Source organism: Pelecanus crispus, chromosome Z (genome assembly GCF_030463565.1).
Source record: "Pelecanus crispus isolate bPelCri1 chromosome Z, bPelCri1.pri, whole genome shotgun sequence".
Classification (NCBI taxonomy): domain Eukaryota; kingdom Metazoa; phylum Chordata; class Aves; order Pelecaniformes; family Pelecanidae; genus Pelecanus; species Pelecanus crispus.
Genome location: NC_134676.1, coordinates 40087811 through 40107261, shown reverse-complemented (window position 1 = coordinate 40107261; position 19451 = coordinate 40087811). Strand labels below are relative to the sequence as shown.

General features: G+C 39.9%; 1 protein-coding gene across 1 annotated transcript in view; it reads left to right on the top strand.

The window, feature by feature from the left end:
- TMC1 (transmembrane channel like 1) overlaps positions 1-11378 on the top strand; it is a 72370-nt gene extending 60992 nt beyond the window's left edge. Inside the window, exons 16-20 of the mRNA XM_075726846.1 lie at positions 3738-3977; positions 8097-8222; positions 9832-9910; positions 10005-10140; positions 11110-11378. Of these exons, the coding sequence (XP_075582961.1) occupies positions 3738-3977; positions 8097-8222; positions 9832-9910; positions 10005-10140; positions 11110-11378 (850 nt within the window). The remainder of the gene's footprint in view (positions 1-3737; positions 3978-8096; positions 8223-9831; positions 9911-10004; positions 10141-11109) is intronic.
- The last annotated feature ends 8073 nt before the right edge of the window (positions 11379-19451 follow it).

The following is a 19451-nucleotide window of genomic DNA, read 5'->3' as shown; positions in this document are numbered from 1 at the left end:
TAACCATGCAACCACACATAATAAGGAAAAAACCATATTTAGCAGAATCCATAAATGGAATGTAGCACTAATAATAACCACAGTAATAGAAGTAAAACAAATGTCAACTTGGCAAAAATATCCTTCCTAAAATGGTGTTAGTATATTAAGAAAAATAATAAAGAATAAACTTGATTATTTTGGTAATACCTAGCTTTAGGGCTATGCTTTTTTATACAAGTAAGGTCCTACCTGAACTAAACGGACAAAGTAAGAGTGGATAACGTTTCACCAGGTGATCGTTTAATTTGCAGAGAAAGAGGGCTTTGTAACTTTGAAGCAAAAAGTTCATACAGAGAATCCTCTCCATACACCTCCAGTTCTTCTTAAGGCAAGACTGAAGAGACAAGACCAGAAAAAAATATGAAGATGATTTTACGAACTTGATTTCTGAGTGTACAGTGTGATCCTTGCACAGGACTTAGCAGGGCTCATTGAAAGAGCTTTAAACTAGATTGGAAGGGGGAAAGGGATAAAACAAGGCCCACTAGACAGAAGCCTGGGGACAGCGCACCAATGTCTGAGGGACAGTGTGCTAGCAAGGTCCTGATCTGCCATCGCAATGGAGGTAGGGGATGGAGATCCATGCAGCAGCAAAGACACAAGGAGTATGGATGCATTGGTAACCATGGAACTGTCTGAGAATGGCCACGTCGCAATTAGGGCTTCTCCCCCCAAAAAGGTGGCAGGATCAATAGCCCAAATGAAGTGCACCTACACCAGTGCACGCAGCATGGGCAACAAACAGGAGAGGCTGGGAGCCACTGTGCAGCGGGAAAACTATAATATAGATGCCATCACAGAAACATGGTGGACTTGCATGACTGGAGTGCTGCAATGGATGGCTATAAACTCTTCAGAAGGGATAGCCAAGGAACCTCATACAATTAGCCTCAGCCCCTTGATCCAGCCTGTCCAGATCCCTCTGCAGAATAGCCAAGGAAGGAGAGGTAGTGGGATAGCTCTGTATGTTAGGGAATGTTTTGATTGGCTAGAGTTTGATGATGGTGATGATAGGGTTGAGTGTTTATGTGTAAGAGTCAGGGGGAAGGCCAACAATGTAGATATGGTGGGAGTCTGTTACAGACTGACCAACCAGGATGAAGAGGCAGACAAAATATTTTATAAGCAGCTGGGAGAAGCCTCACAATCGCTAGCCCTTGTTCTCATGGGGGACTTCAACCTACCAGATACCTGCTGGAAATACAATACAGTGGAGAGGAAACTGTCCAGGAGGTTTCTGGAGTGTGTGGAAGATAACTTCCTGACAGACCTGGTGAGTGAGCCAACTAGGGAAGACACCCCACTAGACCTGTTGTTTATGAACAGAGAAGGCTGCCTTGGGTACAGTGATCATGAAATTATAGTGTTTTCAATTCTTGGAGAAGTAAGGAGTGGGCGCCAGCAGAACAGCTACCTTGGACTTCCAGAGGGCAGACTTTGGCCTGTTTAGGAGCCTGGTTGACAAGAGTCCCGCTGGCGGCAGTCTTGAAGAGTAAAGGAGTCCAGGAAGACTGGACTTCAAGTTCTTCAAGAAGGAAATTTTAAAGGCGCAGGAATAGGCCGTCCCCATGTGCTGAAAGATGAGCTGGCAGGGAAGAAGACTGGCCTGGCTGAATAGAGAGTTTTGGCTGGAACTTAGGAAAAAAAGGAGAGATTATGACCTTTGGAAGAAGGGCCAGGCAACTCAGGAGGACTGCAAGAATGTCGTGAGGCTATGCAGGGAGAAAATTAGAAGGGCCAAAGCCCAATTAGAACTTAATCTGGCTACTGCTGTAAAAGACAACAAAAACTGTTTCTATAAATACATTAACAGCAAAAGGAGGGCTAAGGAGAATCTCCATACTTTATTGGATGCAGGGGAAACATAGTGATAAAGGATGAGGAAAAGTCTGAGGTACTTAATGCCTTCTTTGCCTCAGTCTTTAATAGTAAGACCAGTTGTTCTTGGGGTACCCAGCCCCCTGAGCTGGAAGACAGGGACAGGGAGCAGAATGAAGCCCCCATAATCCAAGGGCAAATGGTCAGCGGCCTGCTACACCGCTTAGACACTCACAAGTCTATGGGGCTGGATGGGAACCACCCAAAGGTACTGAGGGAGCTGGCAGAAATGCTCACCAAGCCACTCTCAATCCTTTATCAACAATCCTGGCTAACTGGGGAGGTCCCAGCTGACTGGAGGTTAGCAAATGTGATGCCCATCTACAAGAAGGGCTGGAAGGAGGATCTGGGGAACTACAGGCCTGTCGGTCTGACCTCTGTGCCGGGTAAGGTTATGGAGCAGATCATCTTAAGTACCATCATGCAGCACATACAGGAACCAGCTGAACAGGCCCAGTCAGCATAGGTTTATGAAAGACAGGTTCTGCTTGACTAATCTGATGTCCTTCTATGACGAGGTGACCTACTTAGTGGCTGAGGGAAAGGCTGTGGATGTTGTCTACCTAGACTTTAGTAAAGCCTTTGACACCGTCTCCCACAGCATTCTCCTGGAGAAACTGGCTGCTCATGGCTTGGGTGGGCATGCTCTTCACTGGGTAAAAAACTGCATGGATGTCCAGGCCCAAAGAGTAGTGGTGAATGGAGTTAAGTCCAGTTGGTGGCCAGTCACAAGTGGTGTTCCCCAGGGCTCAATATAGGGGCCGGTTCTGTTTGGTATCTTTATCAATGATCTGGACAAGGGGATCAGTAAGTTTGCAAATGACACTAAGTTGGGTGGGAGTGTTGATCTGCTTGAGGGTAGGAAGGTTCTGCAGAGGGATTTGGACAGGCTGGATCAAGGGGCTGAGGCCAACTGTATGAGGTTCAACAAAGCTAAGTGCTGGGTCCTGCACTTCGGTCACAACAACCCCATGCACCCCATGCAACACTACAGGTTTGGGGAAGGGTGGCTGGAAAGCTGCCGGGCAGAAAAGAACATGGGGATGCTGGTCAACAGCCAGCTGAGTATGAGCCAGCAGTGTGCGCAGGTGGCCAAGAAGGCCAATAGCATCTTGGCTTGCTTCAGAAATAGTCTGGCCAGCAGGACTAGGGAAGCTATTTTCTGTCCCCCTGTACTTGGCACTGGTGAGGCCACACCTCGAATACGGTGTTCAGTTTTGGGCCCCTCAATACAAGAAAGACATTGAGTTGCTGGACCATGTCCAAAAAGCGGCAGAGAAGCTGATGAGGGGGACTGGAGCACAAGTCTTATGAGGAGTGGCTGAGGGAACTGGGGTTGTTCAGCCTGGAGAAAAGGAGGCTGAGGGGAGACCTTATTGCTCTCTACAACTGTCTGAAAGATTGTAGTGAGGTGGGTGTTGGTCTTTTTTTCTAAGTAGCAAGTGATAGGACAAGAAGAAATGGCCTCAGGTTGCACCAGAGAAAGTTTAGATTGGATATTAGGAAAAATTTCTTCACCAAAAGGGTTGTCAAGCATTGGAACAAGCTTCCCAGGAAAGTAGTTGAGTGACCATCCCTGGAGGTATTTAAAAGACATGTAGATGTGGCACTTAGGAATATGGTTTAGTGGTGGACTTGGTAGTGTTAGGTTAACAGTTGGACTTGATGATCTTAAATGTCTTTCCCAACCTAAATTACTCTATGATTCTATGATGCTATGGCTGCAAAGCACATTGACATAGGGAATGGGTGCCATTTCTAGGAAGACAGAAGTCCTCCAACAAAGTGGTTATTTTTTTCCTTTGCTTCTTTTCTAGGATGGGATCTTTTTATGCTCCATGTCTCCCAGCGATCAATGTGTTCCGCCTCCACACTTCAATGTACCTGCAGTGCTGGGCAGTGATGTGCTGCAATGTCCCCCAAGAGAGGGTCTTCAAGGCTTCTAGATCCAATAACTTCTACATGGCCATGCTGCTTTTCATCCTCTTTCTCTCCACACTGCCTGCAGTGTACACCATTGTCTCCATCCCACCATCTTTTGACTGTGGTCCTTTCAGGTTTTTTGCATTTTACATCCATCTTTTGTTATTGATGTAATGCACCACCTCATCCCATCATGGTGAATGATGCAGTAATGAAAAAGAACTTCTATAATAAGCATTAGCACCTGACAGGCTGAGTGTTTAATTGTATCACATTTCTCATTGTGGGTTAATTCCTGAGGCTGGAATCCTAGAAAAGTGAATAATTCTTTAGAAAGTTTTATCTGATGTATAGAACAGAAAATCTTTTCTTTTAGTTAGTTGTAATGTAAAACATTGTCATTACTGCTCTAATTAAGCCATGAATTATTCTTAAGGAATAGAGCAGTGACCTGTTATGCATCTCTGGTCTCCTGGCTTGAGAATGATGGCTTTCAGGAAATGTCTGCATATGCCCTGGAGAAGGGGCATATCAGAACTTATGGTGTGCTAAACATATGGTAGTGCAGTCTTTGACTGCTGTGACCCCCTCCAACTGACACAGTATTTCATGCATCTGCGTTACCACCCTGAAGCTGATTCTGTTTCTGAAGTCTTCAAGACCTCCAAGCCCATTAGACCCTTCTAAAAACTTAGGCCTGTCTTGCCTGTGCAAACATATGCCTTGCATTCAAGCTAGCTGTTGTGGTCTAACCTGGTAGACAGCTAAACACCATACAGCCATTTGCTCACTCCACTCCCTCCCCAATGGGATGGGGGAGAAAATTGGAGGTGGGGGAAACCCCAAAAGTAAAATTCGTGGGTTGAGATAAAGACAGTTTAATAGGACAGAAAAGGAAGGGGAAATAATAATAATAATAATAATAATAATAATAATAATAATAATAATAATAATAATAATAATAATAATAATAATAAACAAAATAAGTGATGCACAATGCAATTGCTCACCACCTGCTGACCGATACTCAGCCAGTTCCAAGCAGCAATCGCAGCCTCCTGACCAGCTACCACCCGTTTATATACTGAGCATGATGTCATATGGTATGGAATAGCCCTTTGGGCAGTTTGGATCAACTCTTCTGGCTGTGCCCCCTCCCAGTTTCTTGTGCACCTGGCAGAGCATGGGAAGCTGAAAAAGTCCTTGACTAGCATAAGCAGTACTTAGCAACAACTAAAACATCAGTGTGTTACCAACATTCTTCTCCTACTAAATCCAAAACACAGCACTATACCAGCTACTAGGAAGAAAATTAACTCTATCCCAGCTGAAACCAGGACACTAGCTTAGATGCTGCCACACTTTCTCCTTCTGTGCACCCTACCTGGAAAGTCCAGGACCATTTTCGTCATCCTTACTTGCCAGGTAGCATGACGTACAACTATAATGAGTACACAACAACAGTCAATATATGAAATTAAAATTTTAAAAATACTTTAGTCTTTGTTATTTAACAAAGTATTAGCCAAGCAAGAGTAGGAGAATAGTAAAAGAGTCATCGTGATTCCAATGAAAGGTTTGAAGATTACATTACTATTGTGAGTAAAATGATATCTGCATAATCCCCATTGCACTTTGTAAAGGAGCAGAAGTCTTGCCACATTAACTTTGGCCAAAGGCAAAATATCTGGGAGATTGTTTATAGCTACCTGCAATAGTCACAGTTGCCTAAAAGGGAGACTTGCATGATGTGCCAAAAATTCTGATGAGACAGAAAATTGCTTGAATTTATGAAAGCAATGATAAAGAAAGTGATGCAAAGTAAGATTTTTTTATTTGAGTCATAGCAAAGAAAGTACAGAGGGAGACATCTGGAGTCAGATCTGAGTAGCTGCAGTTATTGATTTGGATATTACTGAACTGGTAAGATTACTGTTCAAAATGAGAAAGATAATAGTGCCTGCAACTTTTTCTCTGTCAAATGCAGACATAATTTGCTCTTCAAAAAAAATGCGAAATCTTCAATGTAACTTTTAATGGGGGAGGACTTGAAACTAATGAAGGCTCATTCAACATGGGTATAGGTAATACTAGCTAAGGCTATCTATTGTGAAACTTCAGGTTCTCTTGGGTTTTTTTCTGTTTTGTTTTTCTTTGTTTTGTTTTAATCCATCATTAAAGGCAACATATACAACTCAACAGAGTCCTGCCAGGAGTAGGGAAGCCAGGACAGAATTAGCAAGGTTGCAACAGAAGAAGCTTTATGCATGCTGGGGAAAAGAGAAAGGAGAGCACAGAATGGAATTTCTCATCTACCATGGGTGGGTGGGGGAAATGGAGAGAAAGAACTGGTCTGAAGAAGAATTCTATCTACAACCTTTATAGGTTACTGGGAAGAGGGTAAACATTTAATATCTTTATCAATAATCTAGATGAGGGGATTGAGTGCACTCTCAGTAAGTTTGCAGATGACACCAAGTTGGGTGGGAGTGTTGATCTGCTGGAGGGTAGGATGGCCCTGCAGAGGGACCTGGACAGGCTGGACCGATGGGCCGAGGCCAACTGTATGAGGTTTAACAAGGCCAAGTGCCGGGTCCTGCACTTCGGTCACAACAACCCCATGCAACGCTACAGGCTTGGGGAAGAGTGGCTGGAAAGCTGCCTGGCTGAAAAGGACCTGGGGGCGCTGGTTGACAGCCAGCTGAACATGAGGCAGCAGTGTGCCCAGGTGGCCAAGAAGGCCAACAACATCCTGGCCTGTATCAGGAATAGTGTGGCCAGCAGGAGCAGGGAGGTGATTGTCCCCCTGTACTTGGCGCTGGTGAGGCCGCACCTGGAATACTGTGTGCAGTTTTGGGCCCCTCAATACAAGAAAGACATTGAGGTGCTGGAGCGTGTTCAGAAAAGGGCAACAAGGCTGGTGAAGGGTCTGGAGCACAGGCCTTCTGAGGAGTGGCTGAGGGAACTGGGGTTGTTTAGCCTGGAGAAGAGGAGGCTGAGGGGAGACCTTATCGCTCTCTACAACTACCTGAGAGGAGGTTGTAGTGAGGTGGGTGTTGGTCTCTTCTCCCAAGTACTTAGTGATAGGACAAGAAGAAATGGGCTCAAGCTGCGCCAGGGGAGGTTTAGATTGGATATTAGGAAAAATTTATGGAAAGAATAGTCAAGCATTGGGACAGGCTGCCCAGAGAGGTGGTGGAGTCACCATCCCTGGAAGTGTTCAAAAAACGGGTAGACGTGGCACTTTGGGACATGGTTTAGTCTAGTCTACCCTTGATTGGATTAGTGTGGACTTGGTAATGTTAGGTTAATGGTTGGACTGGATGATCTTAAAGGTCTTTTCCAACCTAAACAATTCTATGATTCTATGATTCTATGTTTAAGAACAATGGGTCAAGAAAAAGACCCAGTTGTCAGAATGGTTTACAAGAACGGAAGAGATGTGACAGGAGACCTCAATGACTGGAATATCAAGTGGCAATTTGGTGACAATTCCTTTAACCAACTAAAACTACCAGTTACTTTCAGTGCACATAAGACCCCTTTTTCTGGTCTTGTTCAGGCAAAAAACTTCCAATTCTATATTGTGAGGCACAGCCAAAAGCAAAATGGACAGGAAGGGACTTTTGGAACATCTGTTAAAATGCTTCTGCAAGAAAAACTTAATGTTAATGGTCTAGGGAGAAAATACTTTCTAGATAAGCTGGCCATGGAATAATTATGCGTGAAGGTTACTGGATTGCTGTAATAATAACAAAAATCTCCTAAAACACACCCACTGAATCCTATAGCATTGGTACAAAGCAAAGAGAGAAGAGAATTAGGCTGAACCATGCTGAACAGAAACCAATTGCAAGCAGACCATTTTTTTGCCTATCAACCATACAAAAATGGGATTTGAATTTTTCACCAGGGCTTCATAGAACACAAATTGCACTTCAATCTTTGGTTGGTGGTATGGAGTTCACAGCTTGGTACACTGATTCTTTCAGGAGTAATCTTGGTGGTAACTGCAGGCAAAATCTTTTAGCATACAATAAAAACATTGGTGTCTATTTTCCCCCTTAAAATACATAAATACTACTTTAAATAATATTCCTTTCAGAATGTCAAGTTTTAAAAAATGTTAACAAATAGTTTATTGTCCTTTTCCCAGGTTTGATGTGATGTGACTAACCTATATATTCATACTACTGCACTGATGTTGCCATGATATTTTTATGTGATATATTGTCAACTTTTCTGTTTAATAGTGGGAAGACTAGAATGTTTGAAGTCTTATCAGAAACTCTGGAGCATGACTTTCCTTCCTGGTTTGGGAAGGTATTTGGTTATGCCTCTAACCCTGGACTCATCCTGCCTTTTATATTGCTGATGGTGTACGTATAGAATATTATCAGTATCAAATATATCAATATCAAAGCTTGCTTAATATAAAGTCTGTTATGTTTCTTTCACTCCAAATCTTCATTCCCTGAATATCTAATTAAATACAGTGCTGATTGCCCTGTGGTGAGGGACTTGAAGAATTCATGAGCCTTTTATTTGATCATAATTAATGCGCCTTTGCACAAAGGTTAATATCTCTTTTTTTGTTCAATGGCTTTCTTCTTCTTTTTGTTATTGTTTTTCAAAAATGTTGTTGTTGCCACAATAGTGGCAAAGCTATTAAAATGAAAAAGCCTACAGAGGATCTGAAGTGCTGTAACTTTGAACAGCTTGTCCAGCAGACAGAACAGCAGATCATAAATCCTTAGCAAGTTCAATAGAAACATGACCACCATGAAGCAGTTTTTTCTCAATAACTTTCAGTGAGTCTGATCTTCAGTGCCTTGGCCTTTTCTTGATGAACAAGGTACTCTATGAGACAAGGTGTTGGAGATTTTATGAAATAGGTCTAGTAGAGATTTTTTGTAAGTCAGTACCTGGCAAAGAATAATGACCCCAGAATAGTCTTTCTTAGAAACTGTATTCAGTCCTGCTTTATAAAGGCATTTTAAACTGCTGTATACATATATCAGATTATTTAGCATACTGCTGAACTAAAAGTTAATTCTATGTAGAGATGAGCTGGGATTTAACCCTGCATTGTAGAACTGCCAATAAATATAGAGAAGATTACAGAATACAGTAGAAATTGCAGAAGGATTTTACATGAGCAAAATGAAATTATGAGATGAAATTTTGCCAAGGTTCACTTAACATCATATTCTATTTTAATCCTTGGCTAGAAAACCAAAGAATCTAGACTGTCCTCTGATTACAAATAAATAAAGAAAAGAAAAAAAAAAAAGAAGGAAAATACAAGGCAAAATGAGGCAAAGTAGAGAAAACAACATATGCAGATTAATTATTTACTGGTTACATCAATAAAAGACTTCATATCAGAATTTCTCTAAAGCAGGATGGTGAAAAATACTAATTTCATAGCATTTCACAAAAATAATACAATACATTGAAAAATTAAAATTGCATTATGCAGTTATGTTTCTGTTTAGTAGAAGGAGGAGGTTGTAATTTAAAACAAAAATTAAAACCTAGGCTTTTGGCTGGTTTTTTGGCACTACTTGAGTTTGTCTATTGTATTAGTTCAAAAGCTTTTATAAATACGATTTATTAATTTTTAAGGTATGTCATACAAGTTAATTAACTTTTATAAGTCATTCTTTAGCACACATTTCATAGTGAGGCATAGCTTTATGGAACATCTTCTTTAACTACTACAAGACTGAATGTAGAGAATTAATAGACAGGATAATTTCTTTCAGCTTTTTTTTCCCCTGAAATAAGAGTGCCTCCTTCATACTGTAAGGAAGCACACTGTTTGCTGTCAAAATAATACTACTGATTAGGCACAATAAATGAGGAAAGGATACAGACTTTGTATTAGTACAAATGTAGTTGTTGCTCTAGGAATGTTGTAAGAGTCTTTATATTTTAAAGATTTCATTTATTTCCTAACAAAAAATTATTTTTCTTTAAATTTAGCCTGAGTATTTATTATCTCAATGCAACATCCAAATCCTACAAGGAAGCTAATTTGGAACTTAAAAAGAAGCTACAAAGTGTAAGGAATAAAAAATTATTGATTTTTGGTTTTACTAAATATTAGAGAAGCTGTGCAGATCACTGAAATATGCCCTCTCTCTCCCCATCATTAGCAAGCAGAAGAAAATAAAAGAAGAAACAAACAAAAGGCACAAAAATCAAATGAACAAGAGGAAAATCCATTTGAGACAGAACCACCACAGCCAAAGCAAAAAGGAGGCAAACAAGAGGAATCCACTGCAAATGAAGGTAAGGACTGTTTTGAACTCCTCAGGATGACAAATTCATGTATACCAGACCATAATCTTCCTTACTGCCTTGACTGCTTCCTTTGCCATAATCTCCTGAAAGATATTTACAATATTGAGTCACAAGTATTAGCCTAATCTCCAGTCCATTTTTCTTTCTTCATCTCATTTAAGAAATACTGTAAATGTTATTCCACACCAGGCAGCACCAAAGCAAAAAAAACTGTAATAGTGCTATAATGAATTGCACGATCCCAGCCCTGCAAAAAAGCCACTTAAAGCCTGGTCTGAATGTCACTGATCCCTCTTACCCATCACAAATCAGTTGGATCCAAATCTTGTACCCTCCTATCGTATTTCATTGATCCAGGACTGCTCAGGACAGTGTTTTTGTCCTTTGTGCCGGGTTCACCAGGAGAAGGTGTAGTGAGAACACAGTACGGTATTGATCCTTATCAGAAAGCTTAGCTTGGTCAGGCAGGTTTCAGTCTGTCCTGAAGGATTTCACAGGCTGTTTCTTTCCCCTGGACACTGCTAGACCTTTCCCATCAGGCATGCAGACCATACAGCCAGTATAGGCTCAAGCCCAGCAGAGAAACCCAGATTAGAGATGACTGTCTTTGGAAGAATCACGTGCAAGGCATGTCTGCAGCCTCAAAGCCTGCCTGCTTAACTTTGAAATTGCTAACTTCATCACCATTTATAGATGACATCTAAGTGCCTCTAGCTACTTGGAAAAAGCCTCCACTTTCTTCCTTGCAGAAAGGACTGGAGAGAAAATATAGTGCAAAGATCATGAAGGTGCATTACCCCAGATTTCAGGCTGTTGGCAGGGGAGGCCCCAGATTTTCTAACGCACTCTGGAGTGGACAGGCGGCTGCACAGTTTCCCTCTCAGGGCATTTCTGGTTTGCAGGGAATTTCTGGTTTGCATGTTCATTTTTTAATTCTGTTCTCCAAACACATTTCAGACAAGAAGAAAGGACAGGGTGGCAATGAAATGAAGACGACAGGCCAGCCACAAGAAACCAGCTCCTCTCAGGCACTCCAGCATCCAGGCCCTGCCCCAAATGGCCACTATCCCCCACAGAGCAGAGGAGGAAACCTTCCTCCCCCGTCCATAGCTGTGACGAGGCCACCGGGGCCCAGGGGGTATGGAGTGCCGGGCTATCCACCTGGAAACCCACGCTTCCTGGGAGCGCAGCCAGGAATGCCCAGGGGTCCTCCCAACTACAGATAAGGAGCCTGAAGCATATTGTGATACGATGAAGGATGCTGAGGGACAGAAGAGTGGTCCTAAACCCAAACACACTCCTGCCAGTGTAGAACCCCACTGTGTTCATTGTAAATCTTCATGTGCATAGAAGTTACTCATGAGCTTCAGTTTTTGCAGGATGGGAGGCTTCAGAATAAAACATTGCATACATCTTCTTGCATCTGAAGGTATTGCAAAAATGCATTATCTGTGTCAATAGGTTACTAAACTTGGGGATATTTATTGGAAGATATTTGTTAGAAGAATGAAAACCATTTTGTATTCAGTTGAAAATTTTCTTAAGAGCCTGAAAGTGTGTCCCTAACATCTTTTTCTTAGAAGCACTGTTCACTGAAAACATAGCTTTGTACAAAGTGTGTGAGAGTCAGTTATATTTAAAATCTGCATATAGCTTGTCTTCTGCAAGTCAGATGTGCTTGCCGAAGGATTTCAGATTGTACATGGGAAAACTAGGATCTTTTCAAAAGCTTGATGATTATCTCTAAAGTCTTTGGGAAAATATTAAAAAGATAAAAGAAAAGCAATATTCTGTCTGTTGTTATGAAGAAAATTTAACTCCTATTACAGTACCACTTTTAGCTAATAATAGTTTTATCACATTCTGAAAGACTAAAAATAAATTTAAAAAATCAAGGTGGTAAAGAATATCTCCTGTGCAGAAAAATTTATTTGAGGAATAGAGGTAAGACAGTTATTCAATAATTTCCCCCAGATACCCACCAGCATTGTGTTATGGCACAGAGACATATATGATTGCATAAGTATACTTGTATTGACCTCTATAGAGTCCAGGGTGGAACAGGTCCTTAGTCTGATAGGTCTTGTGGAAACACAAGATAGATGCAAGCCCATGTCTGAGCTGATGTTACTTATTCCAACAAGGCAGCTTTATTTTTACATTCTGATTTTATTTCCTTGTCCAGAATTTGGGCCTTAATAATTATTTTAAGACTCACAAGATTAATAACAACAAAATTAGTCAAGTGACTGTCTTCTAAAAAATAAATGTAATTCTACTGGGGGTTTTCTGTATAATAGAGGTCCATTTTGTACAGTAGAAAGGCTTTAACCATATCTTAGTACAAAACAAGTCTGTGACATCACAAACCAACCTCCATGTAATTAAATTGTGGAACTTATTGAAAAAGGCTTACAAAACCTCTCAGTATAGGCTATGTATCCCTATAAAACACAATGATCCAGATGCAATTTCCAGCTTTAAATCCAGTCTTTAAATCAATTGCCAGAATGTGGTGGAGATAAACCAAGGGAAAGTTCACGTTATACCTGACTTGAATCTTGTACTGCTTCCATAAGCACCTGCTATCAGCTGGAGATAAGGTATTAGATCAATCAGACCTTTAGTGAGCACCAATATGGCTGTTCTGCATGTAAACACTAGGCACTGATAACCAAATCAAGAGATAAGTGTATTGCAATAACTACAAGGGAGGGTCTTTTCTAGCGATCAGACTGGAAACATCTTGTTACTAAGGGAGAGGACAGAAGATTTAAGACTGGATCCCAAGACATGTCTGCATCTGCAGTTCAGCGAGTCTTGTATTTTAAATTAGAGAAAGTACACTTAAGTGCAGCGTAAGTTGTTTCACCTTTCTCAGATAAGGTTTCTAGTCTATGGACTTCAGACGTGGAAAAAGTACAGTAATTCAAACTCTCTATTAATTTGAAATCTTCTCCTAACATGATTAATTTTCAAACAGCAAATATTTTCAGCCCAGAAACTTATAAGATTGCCAGTAGTCTTACTGAAGTTAAGCATGGGCCCCAGTACTCTAGTGCTTGCATGCTTTTAAGATAAACTTTTTCCTACAAGGTGAGATTGATCTGTCATGAGACACTGATTTGCATAGAGCTTTTAGCTCACTGTTTGTTACCATTTCATAACAAAACACTGGATATTCCTTAGAAAAAGGAAGAAAGATTGTTTATGGAACAAGTGAAGACACTGATTTTAAGGATGTTTTATGGCTTGGTGATCCATCTGGGTTTTTCAAGAGGTGTTGGAATGAACTGGAGTTGTAAACTGGTTTTGATGCAGTCTGGTTCCCTGAAATGTAGACGGAGGTTTATGCTACCTGCACAGATCTTAATAAGGCTTCCTTGTTCTGTATGGAGTGAAATTTTTCTCTGGATATTAAAGCCTTTCTCGTTATTAGCAGGCTTGGTATTTCATTCTGTGGGATTGCTTTGCATCATGAATGGGAGAGAGACACAGCAAGAAATCCACCAGCTGAAATTATTCTGAGGAACTTTCTTTTAGATCCTTATGCTGTATTGATTTTCAACAATAAATGTGTTCTCAGAATGCACCTGTATATGCAGTGGTGAGCATGTAATAGCCAACATGAATAACAATAACAAGACTAGATGTTGCTCATGTCCTGTGATCAGCATCAGACTGCTGTGACTGAAAATGAAATATTTGTTCTTATTCTTTGGTACTTCTAAGTAAAGGTCTTTCACCACTGTGTTTCATGAAGTTATGCTTTCAATGCTTCCTAGCTTAGTTCTGTTTAATTGCCTGTCATCTTATTGATAACATAACGTTGACTTAGCAGACGTGATCTTATACATTACAACATTCTATACTAAGTCCACCTTTAAGAAAACATGCTGTTTACTCGGTAAAAGTAATTTTGAGATTGTTACAGTAATTTTGCATGATCAGATTTCAAGTCACATTTCCTTTCTGTACAACATTTCTCTATCCCTCCTATATTTTGAGTCTTTCAGTTCAAATTCTTTGTCTCAGCTTTTTTTTGAAAAAGCACCTCAAGCAACCTTCATCCACTTACCCACACAGCTACTCCTCTGTTTGAGTCTTGTACTGTGATGAACAGGTAACAAATACCCTTGATAGCAGGAATAATACTTACTGTGATACAAATTATGACAAATGATCTTGCTTATAGAAACAGAATATATTTTGTTTCCATTGCTGACACGTATACTATTTTCTTTCTTCTGTGCTTTTAGACCTGCAAATTGTGCTAGGGATATTTCAGAGCTCTATTAGTCAGTTACTTTCAGTCAAATCAGGGCTCAGTGCATCTTACCATGTCCCACATCTTCCTCTGCACAATTTACATGCCATCTTCATAGCACTTGGCTAAGCATTTTGCGTAATTTTCTGTGTAATAGAAGTGCAGTTCACTATATTAGTGTACTGGTACAGATGGACCTTCAAAATATTTTGACGTCTCTGCCAAATGTTTAATTTCTCACTGCTCTGTGAAAATTATAATTACCGTATAATGATGGTTATTGAATACATCTCCCTTCTATTAATCTTTTTTCTGTTCTGTTCAATTAAATATTTTTACTCAATGACAAAGCCCTACCCTGGGACTGCACAATTCTTTCAAATGAACAGGAAGCAAAAAGATGAAAATAAAGTCCAGATTTGACTGAATTCACAGCAAGGGAGAGACAGGACTTTTTATAACATATCCTTTTCAACACTACGTTTCTGGTAGCCAGGACTTGAAAATACCAAGTATAATACATGCAATAATAACATCCATGGAGATCTGTGGAAATCTAGAGCTGTTGTAAAGCTGATAGAGGTTTAAATCCAAGGAATCATTTCATTAGTCTACGTTGTTTAAAAAAAAAAACCAAAATGCTCACTGGAAAATTAGGTGCAGTTTTTATCTGTGCTGAATTGCCTGCTTCACTTTCTAGTCCTCTGTGAAAAACCAGACTGTTAAACTCATTATGGCTAGAGATTAACTTCAAAAGCACATAACATCTGCTCTGTTTGTCCTTTGTTGAAAAAATGAGTTTGTATGAGTTCACTATGAGCTTTATGCTGTCCATGTCACATAACCAGTCTGTATTAATTCCTTGAAATCACTGAATGGACAAAAAAAAAAAAAAAAGATATGGTGACACAAACAGTATTCCCCTACCTCCTGTAGAAAAGGTCATTATAATCTGAGGTCCAGCCATGCCCAGTGGTTATAAAAAAACTGTGAATACCACTATTTTCCTAAACTAAAGAAGGACCTGGGTGTCATGACAAGTTTCTTTACGGATGTGGCAAACTCTGCTTTACCTGATGTTTACAGTCTATAAAGACTGGACTATAAAAATGTCTGTGTGTGATTGTGCTGTATAACTGATGTTACCTACCAGGTTATAAGCATACTCAGTGGTAGCTGTGCTTCAAGTTATTAAAGTCAGGTTAATAATGGAATGTATAATTTTCTGTGAGTTCACTGTTTTCTCCATCTATTTCAGATCAGCTAGTGTCTCTAATGCATTCATGAGTCTAGTTATCACCTGGTAAAGGGCTGTTGTGGTTTAACCCAGCAGGCACCTAAACACCACACAGCCGTTTGCTTACTCGCCCCCTCCCCAGTGGGATGGGGGAGAGAATTGGGGGTGGTGGAAACCCCAAAAGTAAAATTCATGAGTTAAGATAAAGACAGTTAAATAGTACAGAAAAGGAAGGGAAAATAATAATAATAATAATAATAATAATAATAATAATAATAATAATAATAATAATAAAATATTTTATTATATTTTATAATAATAATTATTTTTATTTTATTAGTATATAATATATATTATATAATAATAATAATAATAATAATAATAATAATAATACAAAATAAATGCTGCACAATGCAATTGCTCACCACCCACTGACTGAAACCCAGACAGTTCCTGAGCAGTGATCGCAGGCTCCCAGCCAACTCCCCCCAGTTTATATACTGAACATGATATCATATGGTATAGAATAGCCCTTTGGTCAGTTTGGATCAACTCTTCTGGCTGTGCCCCCTCCCAGTTTCTTGTGCACTTGGCAGAGCATGGGAAGCTGAAAAGTCCTTGACTAGCATAAGCAGTACTTAGCAACAACTGAAACATCAGTGTGTTATCAGCATTATTCTCACACTAAATCCAAAACACAGCACTATGCCTGCTACTAGGAAGAAAGTTAACTCTATTATAGCTGAAACCAGCACAAATCAGGAAGCAGCATTCACCAGTGAGGTCTGTGGTTACATTATGGATGTGGGACCTAACTATAGCATAGTTTGGAGAGACAAAACACATAAGCACCCACTTCCTATCTTGTAAGTGAGGGGAAGGATGTAGTCCTCATTCTCCTGGCACAGGGAAGCTGTGGTAGTCTGTGGAGAGACACTGCTACACCCCTTTGGTGCATCAGCTACCACTTGGAGAAACTTTTTCACTTTTTATTGCTCTGTCTGGTGGGTGGAAAGAAAGATGTTTCCAGGGCATTGTGTCAGAAGAAACAGTGAGGTGGAAGGATGTAATTCCCTGGTAGCCAGGTTGTGGCTCAGCCTGCTGGCTCAAGAGAACATGATTTCAGCAGCAGGCTTCTTCCAGAGGGGCATAGTACAGAGGGCTTTGCAAGCCACAGCAGAGCTTCCTCTGACAGCTCAGTGACACTGCCTTGCAGCACTGGGGTGGGAGATTCAGCTCCTTGGGCCACAGCTGTGTGCAGATGAGCTCTGTCTCACATGGCTGATTCAGGCAATGACGCTAAGGCTGTGCACAAGGGAAAGGAGGCCAAGTCAGGGTCACTAGGATGCCATGGTAATGGTTTGTGAGACTCAAATGACAACATGGTTCCTTGTCAGATACTCACTGAAGTATTTCCCTGGGTGAAACTGGACTGTGTGAAAGTGCAGGGCTTTGGCTGCTGCAGTAACTGCTTTGGAAGGAAGCAGGGGCTCTGAAAGAGTGCTGCTGCATACTGGTCCCAGCCAGCTGTTCTCCCTTGGCCTTAGCAAAGGAAACAAGTCACAACCTTGTCCTTTCCTATCCCCTTTTAGTTTAGCTTCTTTCACTCAGTACCACAAGCAAGAAGCTGTCTCTTCATGGCCATACTCCATCAAATGCAGCCACCAAGTCCTACATACAGCTCCAATGTACATACTGTACATGACAGGTGGCCATTTCCCTAAATAGCAAGGTTATCCAGGGAATTCACATGTGTCTGTGTTAACAAAAAACACAGAACCAAGATATTTTTATTGCAGTAAGTTTTTGTCTTATTGTCTAAATGCTTCAGGAGAAGCCTGTGTCATAAATTACAGATCCTATTGACAGCTTGCAAATAGAAACGTTGCTAAGGTTAGGGCCCAAATGTACTACCAGTATCATATTTGGGTATAAACATTCTAATTGGAGTATTTTCTTGTATTTATACTATTAGAAGATTTTAGGTTAGTGTAAAGAGCTAAAAGATATTTGGCATTAATAGTAATTCAAGGTAGGAACAAATATCAGCTCTCTACATGTCAAGGGAACACCTGAGTATACTGACCTGCACTTCAAGGGTCTGATTATTTTATCCTGCTTAGCATGAAGATCTAAAGAGAGAAGCTTGTATACCATATCACACTATTTTTTCTCTAGTTTGAGACATAACATCTCAGCTGCAGTGCATAGTCATAGAAAGCTGTGAACCACATCTGCTGAAGTGTTAGCAAAATAATAAAAAAGAGTATTGCACACTTTATGCGAGGCTTTTTTTTGTCCTTTAATTTTTGGTAGAAGTTGTTTTGTGTATTTGTACATATGACTCTGTGCAGTTAACGTCACAGTTATGTACATGTTGAAAAATATTGGTTATTTAATTTTGAAATTGCACAAGAAAGGAGAATTGCCAAAAATTGTGGCTGATTTTCTGCTTAAATCCATTCTTATCATGTGCACATTGCTATCATACAATAATTAATGAGGTTTGCAGTAAATTATGTTTATCACTTACCATTTGACTCCTTTGTCTGTGTCCTTGCCAGCTCTCCACAGCTGTGGGGAAAGCTTTTAATATCTCAAACTTTTAATCCATTGTGAAGAAATTCCTAAAAAGTAGAACCAGAACATTTTTTCCCTCTCTTTCTTGGAATGAGATCAGCAAAAAAATTCCAATATGTAATCTATAGTCAATAATAGTTATAACCCCTTATCTCAAAATACTGGAGCAGGAAACAAAACAATTATATTGGAGATATTTAAATTGCATAATTCATAGAGCAAATAGTTTTCATTTGATATAAATTCTACTAATGGAAACTATTAATTTAAAATTTTGAATTTTCTGACTACAAAACTGTGCCTCTGCTTATTCCAAGTGATTGACTCCACAAACGAAAAGCTACTTTTATGCAATGAGCCAACCAAAAGAGAGTCAAATAGCTAACAGACCAATAAAACCATCAGTTTGCATCTCTGATAGGGAATGAGTCTTGTTTTTTCCACTAGATAAAATGGTTTTTAAGACCTGGAAAAATGAAGAGAAGAAAGATAAAAAGTGTTATGTAATAACTGTAGGAAAAAAATCTTCTAAAATACTTTCAGAGGTTCTCAAAATACAAAGGCCAAATCTTCAGCAAAACACCAACATCCACTGGTAAGATGATATCAGTCTAATACAGATCTTATATGAAGTAACAATTCAATCCTTACAGTGTGACAGTATGAAGCACAATTTCACAATTTCATTGTAATCAACATGGGATTAATTTCTTGCTAGCTGAAGATAAATGTGGTATTTCAAGACCTTTACCTTTCTTTCTCTCTTCTTTTTTGCTAGAAGGATGAAGCAAATGTATTTGCAGTGCTGTGCTGTTTTTTGTCAAGAGCATTCCCTTCTCTTTTTTTTTTTTTTTTTTTTTTTTTTTAAATCACTCAATGACTACTCTGCAGATAGAGCCAGAGCTCCAGATACCTTGCATAAAGTATATTTTTGGAAAGTCTGCAGGCCACATTCATTTGTTTAAAGGAATCGTATTTAAAACATTGAGGACATTTTTCCAAACACCTTGTAAGCCTTGTTATTGCTTGTAAACAACTAAGGCTGAAAGCCTCTAAAATCTTATACCATTCTAAAGGCATATTCCTGTCTCCAGTGCATAGCACCTGTCTGGCACCTTCAAGTATCTCTGATGACCACACAGCAATGATGCAGGTGGACCATAAATCAGCTCATGTTCCAGCTGCAACTAGATTAAAAATATGGAAGTGTGGGTT